Here is an 18277-nt window from a genome sequence, read left to right as displayed (position 1 = left end):
TACCGTGGGAACCACAAAACATGTTACCGAGCGAAATAGTTGACGTTAACGTCAAAAACAATGCCTTAATGTATTAATCGATGCTAATGAGAATAATGTGTAAATGAAGCTTGATTTCCATTCTTTTAAGTCATCAGAAACGTTAGATTCGCAAAATTCTCCCTTTTTAATGCACCCACATTTATGCAATTTAGGATACATCTTGCTGTGATCCGCCTGCATTTTGTCAACTGATAATGAGAATGCATTTTACCGATTGAGATTTGCTCGTCGACTGTTCACGATTGATTGGCCATCTCCGCATCAAGATCTCTAATCGGTGACCTTGTAACAAATGTCGATTGGTAGAGCATACACTAAATTGCCTAAATGCGAGCCGAGTTCAGTAATATACAGTAATATTCATTATAATATTATATTATCATTCAATTATGTGACAATGATTGGCGATGCAGCTGACGTCAGAGAATGGGAGTCATTGTCTTCAAACATGGTACCTTATTTTTGGCATGTACAGTAATATTCATTAATGCCTACTCTTTGCAGCTACCTTGTTTTGGGTCCTTGACAAAATGCGTGTTCGATTCCTATATAAATTATGTGACAGTGACTGTCATTCTCTGACGTCGACTGCATCGCCAGTCATTTGAATTGTCGTCTTAATGATAATCCTTGAACTTCATTTCGAGTAAGAACAGTTTCTTCGTGGCAAATGAGTGTTTCTTCCCCGTCAATTATGTTGTAGATACTTGGAATGATCCAGTAAACTCCGGGTTCCAATATGAACGAGCAGTAGATTTCGCGCAATCGTGGTTCTGATCCGGATCCAGGTACCGGTTTGTTTCTTTTAAACAAATCTATGCCCAGTGGCGCAGATGATTGATCAGCGTATTCCACCTAGCCAAAATTATCAAAAAGCGATTCATTTTGTTACATAGGTTTCTTCACTGTCTGAATCTTCGAATCCTCTTATGTCAATTGGAAATGGTGATATACCTGATATAGTTCAAACCCAATTCTAAGATTAGGGGCATGATTCATTCTCCAGGAAGAAGGAAGAATTTATACAGAAAACAGAAAAACCGTTTGTCGTCACAAAATGCAGAAATGATACTGTTTATTATAAAAAATATGAAAATTGTAAACTTTATACATTAAACATTCATTCTAGTCATACTGATAAAACTAGGGAATTTCATTTCCCGTCGTTCAACTATTCTATTTTTTTATTGCTTTGACCTCTACAGATAGAGTAATTTCGTCATACAGCAGATTACTGCTGTCCGATTATCCGCCCAGATATTTATGGTATTCGGCACATCTCGAATAATAATCTTTTCGATAAACTTCGGGATTCGACACAGAGCAAACATCAAGTTGATGAAAAATTAAGTTGAGGAAGAATTTCATTTGTTGTGTTCAGTTTCGATAGCTTGCCATCAATTAAGGATCGAAATTGCCGAACATTGAGATTTTATAAAATTTATTAATATTCTCGAGCTACCATGATTTGCTTCAAATTCCAGAAAGACAAATAATAAAATTGTAAACAGGAGCTTAGATACTTCGATTTTTCATACGAAATGGCTTTCACATTATTTTTTGCTGCCATAGGTATATTTAAATTAACTCGTTTTTTTAAAAATTAAAGTCAATATTCATGCAATTTTGGAAAATCGAACATTTAACGATAATGCTAACATAAAAAAAGTGCCTTAATCAAAATTTAGAGAAATTGGCATCGTCTCAGTAAAATATACTATATTGGAATGATATTGAACGAACCTATTGGATTTTTAAACATTTTGAATTGAACAGTCGATATTTATAGACTCTTATTTACAATTTAAATTTTTTTATTTTTAAAACTACTGGAAACCATTGTATCTTAAGAAAATATTATGGAATTTCCCGAAGTACCGAGAAAGTTTTTCTCGATGACTGTTGAATACAGAGCAATTCATGTTCCGGAATTTTATTCGCAACAAAAATTACAGACAAATCTTGACCTCCTTCTCTTTCCTGTTTTGACGATGCCATGTCTTCAATGCAGATAGTTTCGTTCCTGCCTATAATTTTTCGATCACCCTCTGCAGCTTCGAACTCTTGAAAACCATTGTCAGTTTCAATTTTAGCCGGACAGTCATGCAGTCTAGAAGAAGTTGAATTATCAACGAGTTTCTCTTTGAATTCATTCGGCATTGACTGCTGATTTTCCATACTGTCGTTCATCGTCGGGTAGTTTATTATCGTTTTGATGCTCTGAGTGTTCCTTTCGAATCCGCTGTGCATGTCTTGAAAATAGTCCCAATCGACTTCGTCTTTTTTAATGTATCCGCGGCTTATAGACAAGAGATAAATTTCATAGCATTCGCGGAGTTCCATCCATTTGACCGAGCACTCGCTGTAAGTCGGTGAAAAATTGTTCTTCTGCATCTGTGATGCGACGTATTGCCACAAGATAACGTATCTCTTGAACATGGCAAAGGCGTCTTCCATAGGAATTCTTATGCCGATCAGAGTTCTGACCGATTCATCGTTCCAGAAAAATTCCGCCGCTTCATCAGGCCTTCTTTTCAATTTATCGATCCCTGATTTTTTCAAAACTCTATCCATTTGCCAAAAGTATCTGCCCACCGTGTCGAGCTTTTGATTATCGGAGATCTTTTTTAGTGCGGTTTTTGCTTCTTCGCTGTACTGACTCATCACGTGGCCCCATCTTCGTCTACATTGTATCGCCGATACTTGGTAACCATGCAGAAACATCTTCTGGCTGATAAACTTGTATATGCTTCTGTACACTCGTAGTATAATCTGTTTTTTCTGTTTGTCACTTTCGATGAGCAATCTCAGGTCGACCAAACACTGTGTCGAATCAACGTTCCAGGGATAGCGCAAAGTTGCTTGATTACTACATAAACTCTCGTCTTCGGTTGGGATTTTGGCCTTCTTGCAATTATTCTTTTCATGCAAAGACGATATGAATGTACTTCCAACATCTGAGTCTGTGTTTTCAGCCTTAGCTTCGTTAGCTTCACTTCTCATGTGATTCGAATTGTCACCATACCTCCACGATGGATTTTGCGAACTCAACTTCCGTTTTCTCACATTACTATGAGCTTTGGATCGTCTCTTATCAGGTTTTGCCTTTTTCCTCTGTGTCTCTGAATCTTTGATGTTTTTGTCCAGAATTTTCTCAGCTACATTCATCGACTCGGTCAACATTTGGTGATTAGGATCATCCTCACTAGTTGTAACTGATAAATCTTCTCCAAATTCAAGGCTTGTCTTTCCAGTCTTAACTTTTACCGCTGCCTCATTGTCGGAATTATTCTCCGCTGGGGCAACAGTATTACTAGAAGTTGGACTAGAATTGGATCTCATGCTCGAGTACTCAGTCACATCTTGCAGTATTTTTGAATCCACGTACTTCGACCTGAGTTTATAGAAATCTTCAAATATGGCGAAGAACGCTGATTTCGATAGCTCGTTTTCATCGTCAATTTGAGTAAGGTTTACGTACTCTGAGTAAAGAGTATTCCATATGGCCAAGCATTGATTGTCCGTAACTGGGAAACCCCTGTCGCGAACCCGACATGAAATATCTTTCCATAGAACTGCAGCTGTGCTCATAGTATCACCGCAATCGTTGAACAATTCTTCCAACTGCATTCGGAACTTGAGCAAAATGTTGACACAATCTTCGGGAAAAGCACAGCTTTTGTCTGTTGTAATTTCCCAACCTCTGCTATCCACGTCGACAGTCGTTTGCAAAATATTTTGATCCCTGATAGGAATGATGACGACACTCTTGGGGTCTGTTGAACCTGAGGTTCGGCTGTCATTGAATTTGAATAATTTGACACAGTTGTCTGGATCGAAGTCTGCCATCTTAATCTGGATCAGGAATAATAAAAAATTATAGTATTCTCGAGATAGATAGTTTATTCATTAGTATCGGAATCGATACATTGTGATTCGTGTTTTACCCTGATCTCCAAGTCTTAAAATCACAGAATAATTCATCAAAGGTTTGATTGATTACATGATTTTGTAAAGCTGATGTGAGAATTATAACTGACGAAAATAATGTCCTTCAACTATAATTAATCGGTCAAATGAGAACTGTGCCATTTGTTCTAAAGACCAAACAAAAATGAGTTCACAATATGAGATGAGGCTGAAGTTAGTAACGTTAACGTAACAAAACATTAGGGAAAATATCATTACTGTGCAATTTTAGAATGACTTTGAAAGAGTCAACTTTTTAAAATACGAGTGTTTTGTTTATTATAGTTTACTAAATTTCAGAGATTCTTCAAGATGCGACGTAATGATCTTTCCTTAACATGCATCGTTACATGAATGGGTTGTACCCATCGAATCAAAATTTTAGGTAGGAGGAAGAACCGGTTAAAAAACGTATAGTCATGTTATTTATGCAAATGATAGTGTGTACAACTGAAACAGCATATTTTCTACGCGATAAAAATGAATTTGACCAAAATTCAATATCAAGAGCAGAGTTCAAAATGGCTCAACTCTTGATATTTTGATCAGATTTTAATTAGTTTGGGATTCTTTTGACCGCTGACTAGATCTCCACAAATTTTTTCAACAACATTCCGAAATTTTTAATCATAGCACGGTTATAACACGCACATGTGATTGTTGACAAACACTTGTACTGTATTCACACAAATCTATTTGCATCTACACTGAGGACAACCGTTTGTGAAATACTTTTCCGGAAATCTCTGGAGATTTCTATCGTGAGAAAATAAACCCGAAAGCATAGGAATCACATGAGAAATACTAGAGTTTAACCATATTCAAAGTTCTAGTTGCTTAACTTTTTCTCGAATTGCTGATACCTTAGCTTGTGTAGTTCCAATTTCGTCGAAATTATTTCTCTCTACGGTCCATTCTAAATGCAAATAAATTATCCATTACTCATAGATACGTAAATCTATTATTTCTTTTCCCGAAAAAACAAGTGAAATTATGTCTAAAAACTGGTAAAAAACTAAGTCTACATACGCGCCGAATGCCGTTGCAAGCCGGGAATATGTTGCACATAAAATATCGGCGTCGATAATTTAGAATTTTTTCAACATTTACCTTTACTCCGTAGCGATTTGCTGCAACGTGTACATGTAATCATGCAGTCTTCTAAATAAAGGCACTGCGTAATTTTTGTTAATTCTTCAACATCGGTGACAAGTAATCAGGCAAAAACAATAATACCATCTTGTCCGTTCGTTCTAGCAACACACAATCATTCTTCTATACCAGATAAGGTGCCCAACGCATGATGTAAACATGCGAAATACTCATCCTTCTGAGATTTAAATTCAAGAGCGAGCAACTTCAGGTTTTCCGTTGACAATTAGGAGCGCGGGCTTTTTGAATAACAACTATGTTAACTTTGTGTCAATTTACCAAGTTAGAAAGAAGAAATATACTACTTCCACGTAATTTTGAGTATAATCATTGTCTATTTTACAAACATTCAACGGACATCTTAAAATTTGCCGATATCTCATTTAAGTTTCCCTCTCTGTCCGTGCTATTTGTGCTATATGTGTAGACTATATCATATCTGTATATGGGGCATTCCAGGTCAATTTGACAAGGGTCTGACCCTCACCCTCTCCAATCTGAGTCTTAATGACCGGAGGTGTTTCGCTAGCCTAAAATAATATCTCCACATTTTTCTCAGATTCTTACCAACCCCCTGCCGTCCCCCCGACCCCTTAAGGGATAGATATTTTCGAAAACGGTTAATCGGACATTTTTGAAAATTATGAAAAAAATTACATAAATTCTGTAGCCAAAAATAAAAATATCCCAATCAAAATCGAAGTGGGCAGGAGAAACGATAATTTTTTATCAATTTTTTTACCGAATACCTTTTTTTTCAGTAATTTTGATTTTTTTCGCATTTTTCAGAATTCAATAAATTTTCCTAAATGCAACACCATCGGAAAAGTATATATATATATATATATACTTATTTATATTACTTATATAAGAGTAATATAAATATTACTTCCTGAAAAATTAAATCCTGAAAAATGCGAAAAAAATCAAAATTACTAAAAAAAAAATTGATAAAAAATTACCGTTTTACCTGCCCACTTCGATTTTGGTTGGGATGTTTTTCTTTTTGGCTACAGAATTTATGTAATTTTTTTCATAATTTTCAAAAATGTCTGATTAACAGTTTTCGAAAATATCATCCCTTAAGGGGTCGGGGGGGCGTCAGGGGGGTGGCTAAAAATCTGAGAAAAATTTGGAAATGTTATTTTAGGCTAACGAAACACCTCCGGTCATTAAGACTCAGATTGGATAGGGTGAGGGTCAGACCCTTGTCGAATTGACCTGGAATGCCCCATATATATACCTATATGTGATTCTCTCTTTCTATTAGCGCGGGACGGCGCGCTCTAGGGGTTCGTTCACACATTTATCCTCCGTGGCCAGTGAAGAAGCACAGGCTGTGACAAGTGCCTAAACTGTTATCTGATTGGTAGAAACGGCGCTGTCACTTTTTGAATCCTTGGGCCTGATGCTTTGGCACGTTGACTGAAGTATATTCTTGAGTCACGCCTATAAGTTGCTTGCGAGTCGAATGAGTTGGGTTGAGTTTATAAGCCGGAATATCCGTGATTATATTGAGGTTAAGTTATGTCGGAGCTCATTGATTTGGCTTGGTCAAATGAACGTGCTTATGTATGGAGTGCGGAAGGTAAGTTTTTGCTCTGGGATAAAAATATTGGTACAACTTGTGTCTACAACTTTATTCATTATCACTCAACCTGTGCGCCAAATATCGATTATTGCTTTCGAGCTCACTGATGTAATTATGACTATCGGGATGCATTGGTGCGTATTCCGTTGCTGTCACAGGTCATGTAAATTGAAGCAATGAAAATTTTCTTATCAGTTTGAAGTTTGTAAGATTAACGTAACGATGCGTTTATCAGAAAGATTGTCATTTCGCAATATTAGGATCGTTTAAAATTCATTGAACCATAATAAAGCCAAAAGATATCTTACATTGTACAAACTCGACACCTTCAAAGTCATTGTAAAATTATTGATCAGTGATTTTTGTTTGTATGTTTCGGTAGGGTGACATTACTGACTTCAACCTCATATATTTTTGACGCTTTTTCTCACAGACAGGATCTTTCTTTGAGACACCCCAGAGTTGATTTTATTGTTTGGAAACTGTTTGAAATAGGAGATTGGTTCGGATGGCTCGGTTAACGGACCAAAATGTGTCTGTGAGAGTAAAGGATATATTGTAAAGAGAAGTATAACAACTGACAAAAGATAAGACAATTAATGCAATTGGAAAAGTAAGAGTGGTGTTATCACACAGCGTGAGTAGGTCGGTATTGGAAGAATCTGTGAAGTAAAGAAATAGTATTAGTTCGTTGTTGGTTGAGGAGGTTCGTCTAGGGATGTAGACACAAGTTAGTTATTTTCCAATGTAAGTAGACAATATCCAGGCTGTGAGGAAACAGTACATATAATGCGTTTCATGAATGTAATCGAACGAGTCGACTGGAGAAAAGAGTGCGAACTAGGTGCTGCGGACGAGATTGCACGAACCAGGTGCAATCTTGTACAGTGTGTGGATTAAATGCTCTCAAGAAGGTTGCACGAATGAGATCCCTAAAGGATCTCAAGAAGGTTGCACGAACTAGGTGCCTTGAATGAGTGCACGAACTAGATGCTTGAAAGGATCTCAGGAAGGTTGCACGAACTGGGTGCCTTGGATGAGTGCACGAACTAGGTGCGGTGAAGTTGCAGAGCGTATTCAGTATCAACTTGTGATTCAACCAAGGTATGGGTGTTTGTAAATCTCAATGCTAAACAAGCTCGGCTGTGGTCAGACTAGAACTGAGCGCTGCTCCGCGATGGCGCTTTTATATGGGGTGGTTGGTCGTATCATGAAGCGTTCAGCAGTCGTTTGGTGACGTCACAATTCTGAGAATAGCGACAGACAGATTATCTGCTCCCTTGCCGGATTATACTCTTAGGTGCTCATTCACTCATTATAGGCAAAAGTGAATTCGACAGCGTAAATCCATACATACAGAAAGTTACCGGTATGAATCACAAGAAAAGAAAACATGTAACTAAGGTTTTTCAAACAGACACAATCGTACATTACAATTCATGAATAAAAAAAAAAAACAACATATACATCGGTATGCGATTGTTGCCGTTTTAAAAGTTTTAAAAAAATTATATTTTCCGACTTTTAATGTACAAACATAAACATAACTCACTGTAAGAAATCATATTCAAATAGCATCTTGAGAGCTGATTATTTTTCTTTTTTTTTTGGATTACACATCTGAATTAGTGTAATAAATATTCTCTTATGCGGTGTTAAGGGGTATTAGACATTCAATTTATAGTTGAATTGTTCTTTCCAATTGTTGTAATTTGTATAAAGAAATTAAATAAATTTTTACAGTCAGGTTTTATTGAAATTACTCTGATAAAACTGCTGATGGAAGCCGAAAATTCCATGAATTCACAATTCATGATATAACAATGCATTTTTATAAAAAATTTGTCATTTTGCAACTTTGGGTTTGTTTAAAACTTTTTCTTAAAAGTTTTTGAAAGTTGCAAAATACGGAATTTCATTTTAACGATTTGTCATGCTGTAACACTGTTTGCTATTCACATATATGACAATACTTTGATCAATTAGAATCATTATTCAACTAATCAGAACTTTTCAACTTGGTGAAAATGCTGAAATGTGAAAGAGAGAAGATAATTAAATACTTTTCGTTCCTTCTCTACTTGTTTTTCGATTTGCTATAGAATCTATTATTCTGAACTTCTGAAAACTTTAGAAAATCAAGCTTTTCTACTGAATCTTAATTTCCTATTTATTCATTTGGCGATGTAATAGAATGAATAATCATTGAATCTAGATTGGTTCAAGTGTAGGACTGAGGTTAGAATAATAGGGGAGCTGATTGGCTGCCTTCCAAAATTGCTTCGGTAAGAAGTTTTACTCGGTTTGCCGCTACTTTTCATGCCAGAAGAAGTTGTCTTGATGGTAAAGAAAAATATTGCACGTCTGGTTGACTACCCGTCGATTCGTAAGCAGCCCAGCGAATCTTTCAAGAAAATTTTTCAAGAACATAGAGTTAAATTGTACAAAGAGCAGGAAGTTTGCTTGAGAGATGAGAGAAGGAAGCAGGTCAATCAGTGAACATTTGACCATTGAGTGTCAGTAAAAACTCGCAATTTCTCCTTTTCTAATATAAATTATTGATTTTTTCCAAATTTAAAACCTATTCAGGTGACATTAGTGCTGAATAAAATAATTGAGGGAAAGAAGAAAAAAATCTAGGTGTTATTACAAGTAAAAAAAAATTATATAAGCAGGAAGTCGATGTTGATGCTCATGCTTCTATGATGAAAATTACCATCGATCGCGATGTTTTGTTGAATGAGGAAATGGCTAAACTACCAAAACTCGAACAAAATGGTTGGTTCAAACTCATACTGGTAATAATGATAAATATCAGTGTCATATTAAACTGTCTCGCTATGATTTTGATGTAGCTGGAATGTAAGTTTTAACATGATTTACATCTTTTTTGATATCGATAGGTGTTTACTTGTTTTATATTTCATTTTTTGCTGACAGCTTGTCCATGGACAGCTGATGTAGAAGTAAAAAACTCAAAGTGGAAGCATCCTTCTACACCCACAGAAGTTGTTTGATACAAAGTGTACAAAGATCTGTGAGAAAAAGAATTTTACGTAACCAGTGGCGAAAAATTTGGTGGTGACTTTCTAGCATATCCAGGTAAATTGTGTGAGGTATGAAAGAATCAATACCAGGTTATTTCCGCGATGCGCCCCATAGGGGCCCATAATTATAGGCAAATCAGGATACATATCGACTCTGAGCAGCTCCGAGTATCTGTGTAGCCACATCAGCCGCGTGTTAACAAAAGAGCCCTGCAGCTGCTCAGCGTGGACTTGTACCTTGATTTGCCTACAATTAGGGATCCCTACGGGGTACATCATGAAACTAACATATACATAATATACTATACATATACATAAATATTTAGACATTGAAGATCAGACAAAATTTCTCTACAAGTAAATACCAGAAATTTGAAACCAATCATCTAACAGATTTTCTAACCTTATTTGCAGTGCATTCACAAATATACAGATTGTATCTTCTAGTTTAAATTAAGCTTCACAAGTACGATTATTGCAACTTATTAATAATAATAATGAGGAATGTGCCAGATCGCAAATCTTCCAGATAAAACAATATTGTATATCCAGCAGCAAAAATTCATACTCAGCCATCTTATTGGCTGTGCTTCGTCCCGCGCGACGCGTTGCCATTCTCTGTAAATTCGGAAAGACTCTTCGGTGCGACAGGAAGAATTTATACAGAAAACAGAAAAACCGTTTGTCGTCACAAAATGCAGAAATGATACTGTTTATTATGAAACATATGAAAATTGTAAACTTAGTACATTAAACATTCGTTCTAATCATACTGATAAAACTAGAGAATTTCATTTCCCGTCGTTCAACTATTCCTTTTTTTTATTGCTTCGACCTCTACAGATAAAGTAATTTTGTCATACAGCAGATTACTGCTGTCCGATTACCCGCCCAGATATTGATGGTATTCGGCACATCCCGAATAATACACAGGCCCACAAAAAAAAACATGTTTTCTTACGTATTTTTTATCGCTGAATCCGAATCTGAAGTCAGAATGGGCGGTCTTTCTGGCTGATTGTCAGTAAATGGCTGTTGAAAGTAAGAAAATAGTGAAACACAGTCGTATGAGTTTTCGAAATTACAATCATTTGTATAACTAGACGTTTTTGGGATCGCTGGATCCGAATCTAGGGTCGGTTTGACACTATTAGGTCAAAATGAAGGTCATGTCAAGGTCAAATCGAGAAACAACTGTCAAAGCAGGGACAATCACCATAACTATACGTTTTTGGGGTTGCTGAATTCGAATCTGGCGAATTTAAATTTAAATTGTAGATTAGATGTTCACATCTGAATTTCGGAATTTGCTCGCTTTCAACAGCCATTTATTGAAAATCGGCCCGGAAGACCCCCCATTCTGATTTCAGATTCGGATTGAGCGATAACAAGTTCGTAAGAAAACATGTTTCGCATGGCAAGTTCAAACACTTTTTTTGTGACCTTGTGTAATATTTAGGTGAAGCTTCAAGATTTGACACCGAGCGAACATCAAGTTGATGAAAAATTAAGGTGAGGTGGAATTTCATTTATTGAGTTGAGTTTTGATACCTTTTTAACAATTTAATAGCGAGATGGCCGAACATTGAGATTTTATCAAATTTATTAATATTCCTGAGCTACGATAATTTTTCTTAAAATTCCAGAAAGACAAATAATACAATAATAAACAATAGCTTGAATAAATCGATATTTCATACGAAATGGCTTTCATGTTTTTTTTACTGCCATAGGTATATTTAAATTAGTTGGATTTTTCAAAAACTAAAGTCAATATGCATGCAATCTTGGAAAATTGAATATTTACTGATAATGCTAAGATAAAAAAAGTACCTTAATCAAAATTTTTAAAAATGGTTATCTTCTCAATAAAACAAACCATTTTAGAATGAAATCGAACGATTCTATTTGATTTTTAATCATTTTAAAATTGTATGAAATGTACAGTCGATATCTATAGTCACTTACTCACAATTTCCACTTTATTTTTTTTTTGTAAATATCGTACCTTAAGAAAATATTATGAAATTCCTGAACTAGTAAGAAATATTTTGAAATTATTCCACATTCTTAAAAATTCGTCAAAATCTTAAGATATCCAGTGAAATACTTATTTTCTGACATGAAATTGAATGAATCTATTAAATTTTTAACAATTCAACGTGATTTGAAATGAAAAGTGAACATCTAACTATAAACTCTAATTTCTAATTTTCGTATTCGTTTTTTCTAAATTTTCGGGAAAATCATTGCCGTTTAGAATAATGTGAATGACATAAATTTCCAACATGCGATTATGTCCCAATAAAATAAGCTATAAAGTATCGTTTCACGACTCACCAACCTCTTTAATGTATTTTATTGAACTTTCTGTTCCTCTACTCTAATTCTCGACTCCGGGATGGACTCTACGAAGAAATTCAGCGAGGCTGCGGAACTGCAAAGCTTATCACAAGATTATAAGTAACACCAGACCGGAAAAGGGACTGGAGATTAAACGTATAATCGTTGTAAACGAAAATCGCAATCGCTAAGATGAAAATAATTTTCACGCCAAACGTAAATTGCAGTTCGTTAAAACTTGTAAGAATTATTCGAAAATCATAAGAAATCGTCAATAACTGTAAAACATTATGAAAAGTAGTCGAAAATGATAATATTCTGCATAGAAAATTATGAGTTTTTACCAAGAATTATAAAAATCTACAATTTTTATTGAAAGATGATTACATTTTTGGATCTAGACAAGATGACTTTTTTTCTCATAATATTCTTAAAATTTCATTTTGAAGTATAACTTTTTATGAATTCCATGAATTCTCATAAAAAAGTATTCATTTCTATGAAAAATTGAGTTGATCGACAATTTTAGAATTCGAATTAGATCGACAAGATTAAGAATATCTACGAAAAAGTGTGAAATAATTTTATTGAACCACCACTAGATGTCGCACCGCCCCCACAAGGAAAACTTATTGAAGGCAAGTTAAATACCTAGCAAAATTTGGAACCACATTCGACACCACATTTGAAGACTGATCTTCTGAATATAACTTAGACGGGTTAGAGAATCTGTCGTGTATTTCGGAACTCACCTTGTCCCAAAGATCTAATATAGCGGAGACATCATTTGAACGAGAGTTACGTTGATCATGTAAATAATAAATAATAAAGTGTAGCATGAAATCTAATTGTTACTCAATTTATCAATCTAACTTCTAGAGAAGTCAAAGAAGTTCTCTGTGGGTAAAATATAACATTCGGAAAAAAAAGAGTGTTACGTCCGGCGAATCGCTTTGGCGTACCTTTTTCAAAATCGTAATATAGCTAAGACCCTCAACATGTGAAGTGTTCTTCGAAGTTTCTTGTCAACGCCGGAGCGAAAACTACCGCCATAAATAATATTAAAATATCCTATTGCCCTAAACTGGCGAGTATCACCCCTCCTGGCAAAAGTTATGTAGAGACCAACAACGATCCCTAGTATAAGGTTAAATTTTGTATCCACATTACCGGCTTATCGAGAGGTAAGTCTTTCTTAGTTTTAATTTTATCCATTGTCGTTGCGTGGGAGCATCTTTGTTTATGTATAATCATTAACTAATACCCGCCCTGCACACGCACCCCCACGTAACAAGAGGCTCCATTCGTGTAAGGAAATTACACTGGCAAAATCGCAGAAGCACGAGGCTGGGCTGTCAGGTAGCCATCATAGAGCTCAACAGTGAAAAATGGGGCGAAGAGCAAGGAGAGATGAGAAGTCATGGTCTAACGACGAAGAGGTTAGAGTAAAGTTGTACGCGTACATGATAGGTAAAAACAAAGAGAATTAAAGACAAAGAGAATTAAAGACAAGTGTGCAATGAACATAGGCACTAGCCGATTACCGATGTCTATCACAGTAAGATCTTAATAGTCGATTTATACACCGAGCAGCCAACAGTAAGATTTTTCCACAGTCCTACTAAATTTCTTTTTGTTGGGATTAACAACAATTCGGTTTAGTTACCTCCAAGGCAATAAGTAGTAATAAGGTCACTGTTAGGCACAAGCCGTTCGAAGCAAATCGTTTAGAGAGATATAGGCAAAACTGGGGGAGCAGGGAACGATGTCTACAGACAGAGGGAACAAAAAAAGAGGCAGACATGACAGATCACTTGGCAGGGCAGACAGTTTTTAAATAAAGACCAAAAATCCTAAGTAGGGATTGATCTACAATGTTTCAATATCTCCCGAAAGGACATTCAGAATATAATCGGGTTAGTTCAGAATTATCTAGAGAAATTCTGTCCAGAATAGTAGTGAGGGCACTATACTTGGCCGAAGTGAGTCAGGAAATTCCTAGGTAGAGTTCGGAAAATCAGAAGAATTCATGAACTCTAGGCTAACAAAGGATGGGGACTCCAAACCACCACTTGAAGCTCAATACATACTAGAAAGCAAATAATCAACAGAGACGATGATTCTGGAAATCCTCCTTTCGTGGTTCACGATTATTACAAGGACTCGTTAAAAAAACCTGGACAATTTTCCTCCATTGCGCCTTCAGAAGAAGCTGCAGGATAATAATGTCGTAATAAAAGGAATGAATAAGGCAGGTCAAGAAAAATTTGCGATACAGTTCGACACTGTGGTAGAAGCAAATAACATTGTAGAGGTCCGAGCATCGACCAGATAGGAACAAATTGAGTAGCTGTAATTTCAAACGTTAGCGATTTATAATGTAAGGATTATGCATTCCGATAGACTTCCATGCGGAGGTCGTTTGGGAGGGGCTTGATGTTGAGTCAAAAAGTACTATTGAAAAAATAGAACTAATGAGAAGAAAGGTAGAGTCTGAAGAATCGGAACAGGGTTTTGACTTAAAAAATACTGGTACGGCCAAAATGTTTACCCGTTCAACACTTCCGGATGCGACTAAGATCTACAACAATGTCAGGATAGTATCAGAAGTTCTTCCTAAGACTAAAAAATGTTTCAACTGCCAAAGATTCTGACACATAGTTGCCAATTACAGCCATACAACAAGGTGTAATAGATTTGGGGAAATCCACGAAGAAGACGAATGCAAGAAGAAGATCAAATGTGCGAATTGCACCCAAAACCATAGAGCTTCTGACTCCGTCTGTATTATTTAGAAATACGATAAAAATAGCCAAGCTTACGGAGACAATAGGTTCCAGTTTCAAAGAACTTGAAGTTTGGACCCAAGAAACATTTGCCAAAATATATGGAATAAAAATTTCAGACTTGGAAGTCTGGGACTCAGCAGATAAGGAAGGAGAGGACCGGGACGGCGTGATCAGATGGAATTCAGACAAGGAACAGCAACCAGAGGAAACAAGGTTCACCTCATCTAACGTTCCTCGTCGACACGCCCTGAGAGAAAGCGACAACCACCCCTTCCTAGAGTTGGAATCCACGTTCGAGGAAGACGTTACTAGTAGAAACATGGTTAAAGTAAGCCAGGAGATTCTGGGGCGCATTAAACAAAGACTCGCGGTTAAATACAGTGAAAAATCTGAGGGGGTAAGAGTCCCAAGCAATATTGAGGCATTAGCTCTAAATAAGGTCTTAAAAAGCAGCACACACAAATTCACCATATCCCCAATTCAAGAATCCTAATATAGAAGAATCCCAGCTAAACTATCGTGGCCACTATAGATTCGTGAAGGGAAAAAGAAGAATTAAAAAAAAGAGAATAAAGAGGCGAATAGCTAAGCAGGATGCTCCAGAAATGGAAGAAACTCAGAGGATGCCGGTTAGGATTAGAAAGGCCACAAACATAAAAGATAAGAAAGTGGATGAAAGTTCCAGAAGGTTCTCTGGAGTTTTCGAATAGATTTAAGGCAGATTAAAAGAAAAAACAACTCAATCAACAATGGAAATCGTTAGTTGGAATATAAATGGAGTCTCGTCGAAATATCTAGACTTACATAGCTTGCTAAATGAATGTGATGTTGTATGATTGTCTAAAAATAGGTCAAAAAGTTTCTCCAAGTACAGACTGTACTTCAAATACCTTTACTATACCAGAAAAGACAGAGAGATGGGTAATGGAGAAGGATTGTTGATGTTTATTCTTGAGAATTTCGTGTTTAATGAGATTACTCTACGGAATACACCGCCAGGAGTCGAAGTATTCGGAGCAATGATTAAATATTAAATATTACAAACACAGTTAAAAATCGCAAAAGAAGCACTCAGAAACTTCTTTCAAGAAGTAGAAGGAACAAAAAATACCATTATTTTCGGAAACTTGAACGTACACCATTTGCTGTCGGGTAGCAATCGCAGGAACACCAGAGGGGGGGGGGGGGCAATTGCATTCTCGATATCATATTAAATCTGAATCTTAGAATACTTGATACAGATGAAGCTACGAGAATACATTCAGAACTGGAACGAAGGAGCACCCGGAAATATTCCTATCAATAAACGACGTAGGTATGAGCACGACGTGGGAAATGCTTCAGGATTCGCGGAAGATTGGCCATAGGTAAATTTGGTGGGTAGAGACCAGGAACCTACTTCACCCAAATTTCAGTGGCCTTCGGAGGGGGGAGTCGATCTGTGATAGTGTAATGGATCCGCGGTTAGAGTTCGATATTGCAGAGATCCAAAGCCTCAAGGCAGGAGTCATCTTTATACAGAAAGAAGGGGGTTATTATGATGTCAACTTGGATAAGCTTACAGAGTTTTTAATAAAACTTAAAATTTCTCCAGTTTTCGAGGCTTATTCACGGATCGTTAAAAAATGAAATGATTCATAGCTTTGCGGAGGAAAGGCAAATAGTGGTTGGGAATACAAGTAAGGGACTACTTAGTCCTTACTTACGCCGATAAATACTCTACTGCACTTCAGCGTCCTTATAACAGTCTGAGATAGATTTAAAGAACTTACCTTAAGGTTTCTTATAAAGAATCTAGCTCTAAAGTATAACCACATTTAGAAGGAAAAAAAAATTCAAGCTAACAAAAATCAAAGACACGTTCCAAGAGAGCAAGCACTAGCTTCATGGATACAAGACTCATGGCAGGAAATCAAATTGATAACGGAGGGGATGGAGAAGGAAGACGGTTTAGCCACTTGTCAACTGGATTACCAGGCACTATTTAATAATCAAAATATCGAGCTCAATACAGGACATAGTTTCAAGCCTCCCAAGGAGAATGCACGACATTTCAAAACAATTATAAATAAAGTGTACCCGGATCATGAAGTCATACTTCGTATACGGATGGCTCAGTGCGGTCTAAGCAATTAGGATGCAAGTTCGGAATGTTTTCGGAAGATTTTCCAAAATTATCAAAGGAACTGGTCTCAAATCCCGAAAGTACAATATTTACTGCATTCAGGGAATTTATCAACCAGTTAAGCTTTCAAGGGCGAATGCGATCCCAAGGAATACCATGACATGTACGGATTCGATGAGCGTGGCAAGGAACTTAAGTAAGGGACTGATGACACAGCAGGATGAGTAGAATCTCTGCAGGAGTCACAAATATGATTCACGAGAAGCTCAGAATCGAACGGATATCACGATACTTTGGGAACCAGCCCATTAAGGTATAGAAAGAGATTAAAGGACGGATTAATTAGCGAAAGAGGCTAACGAAAAGGCTGTCTTATTGCAAGGAAAATTGATGGGGAGATAAGTGCGAAGACCCTGCAAAGTGACCAAGATAAGGAAAAAGTGTGAAGAGCTCCGAATACAATTCTCGAAGCCAGCATGAAGAAAAAAAAATTTATTAAATGGAACAGTGTATCAGGTCAGGAGACCAGAAACCTAGTCTCAAAGATGAGTCTTACGAAACAACTAGCATTTATTATTTTTTCAAGCCATGAATTCTACGATACTCGGCAACAAACTATATGGGTCATTCCATGTCAATTTAAAGACGTTGCGACGGTGACCCTCTTAGATTTTTATGATTTTTTAGTATGTTTTTATACATATAGAAAGAAGTCCTCAGCTAAATTTTTAGCTCCTTATCTCTTCCCATTCCGGAGTTGTCGATTTTTGAATAAATTAAAGAAAAAAATTCATGTTTCTGACAACAATTGAAATAACCTAATTTAATACAAAAATTTTTAAGTATTTTTTGATGCTCATTCTGAAAAAAAGTACGAAAATTGAAAAAAAAAATTTCTTGATGCTTTTTTGGCCATTTTTAATCAAAAAATTGGATTTTCGTTCAATGGGACACTTTTGATTTTATCCAAAAAAATTTACCGAATTCTACGTCAAAAAACAACATTTTTGAGCCATAATAGAAGATGAGCTTTCAATAACTTCTAGTGAAAAAAATTTGTTTAACCTAATTAAATACAAAAATTTTTAAGTATTTTTTGATTCTTCTTCTGAAAAAAATACAAAAATTGAAAAAAAAAAAATTTCTTGATGCTTCTTTGGCCATTTTTAATCGAAAAATTAAATTTTCGTTCAATGGGACACTTTTGGTTTTATCCAAA

At 36.1% G+C, this 18277-nt stretch overlaps 2 protein-coding genes across 2 annotated transcripts in view; one reads left to right on the top strand and one right to left on the bottom strand.

The window, feature by feature from the left end:
• Window positions 1-177: 177 nt before the first annotated feature.
• On the bottom strand, window positions 178-4929 carry LOC124305703 (uncharacterized). Its single transcript, XM_046765369.1, has 2 exons — window positions 4875-4929; window positions 178-3897 (listed from the first exon to the last, which is right to left on the bottom strand). The coding sequence occupies exon 2, from the start codon at window positions 3889-3891 to the stop codon at window positions 1900-1902; it is 1992 nt and encodes a 663-aa protein (XP_046621325.1). The 5' UTR covers window positions 3892-3897; window positions 4875-4929; the 3' UTR covers window positions 178-1899.
• A 1431-nt stretch (window positions 4930-6360) lies between these two features.
• LOC124305059 (calpain-8-like) overlaps window positions 6361-18277 on the top strand; it is a 53437-nt gene continuing 41520 nt past the window's right edge. The window contains exon 1 of the mRNA XM_046764036.1: window positions 6361-6751. Coding sequence (XP_046619992.1) covers window positions 6635-6751 — 117 coding nt within the window. The 5' untranslated portion in view covers window positions 6361-6634. The remainder of the gene's footprint in view (window positions 6752-18277) is intronic.

Source organism: Neodiprion virginianus, chromosome 5, assembly GCF_021901495.1.
Source record: "Neodiprion virginianus isolate iyNeoVirg1 chromosome 5, iyNeoVirg1.1, whole genome shotgun sequence".
Classification (NCBI taxonomy): Eukaryota; Metazoa; Arthropoda; class Insecta; order Hymenoptera; family Diprionidae; genus Neodiprion; species Neodiprion virginianus.
This window is presented reverse-complemented; position numbering and strand designations above follow the sequence as displayed.

Bases quoted from the DNA above. Each gene is read 5' to 3' on its own strand.
- LOC124305703 (XM_046765369.1), bottom strand. From the start codon at position 3,891: ATGGCAGACTTCGATCCAGACAACTGTGTCAAATTATTCAAATTCAAT.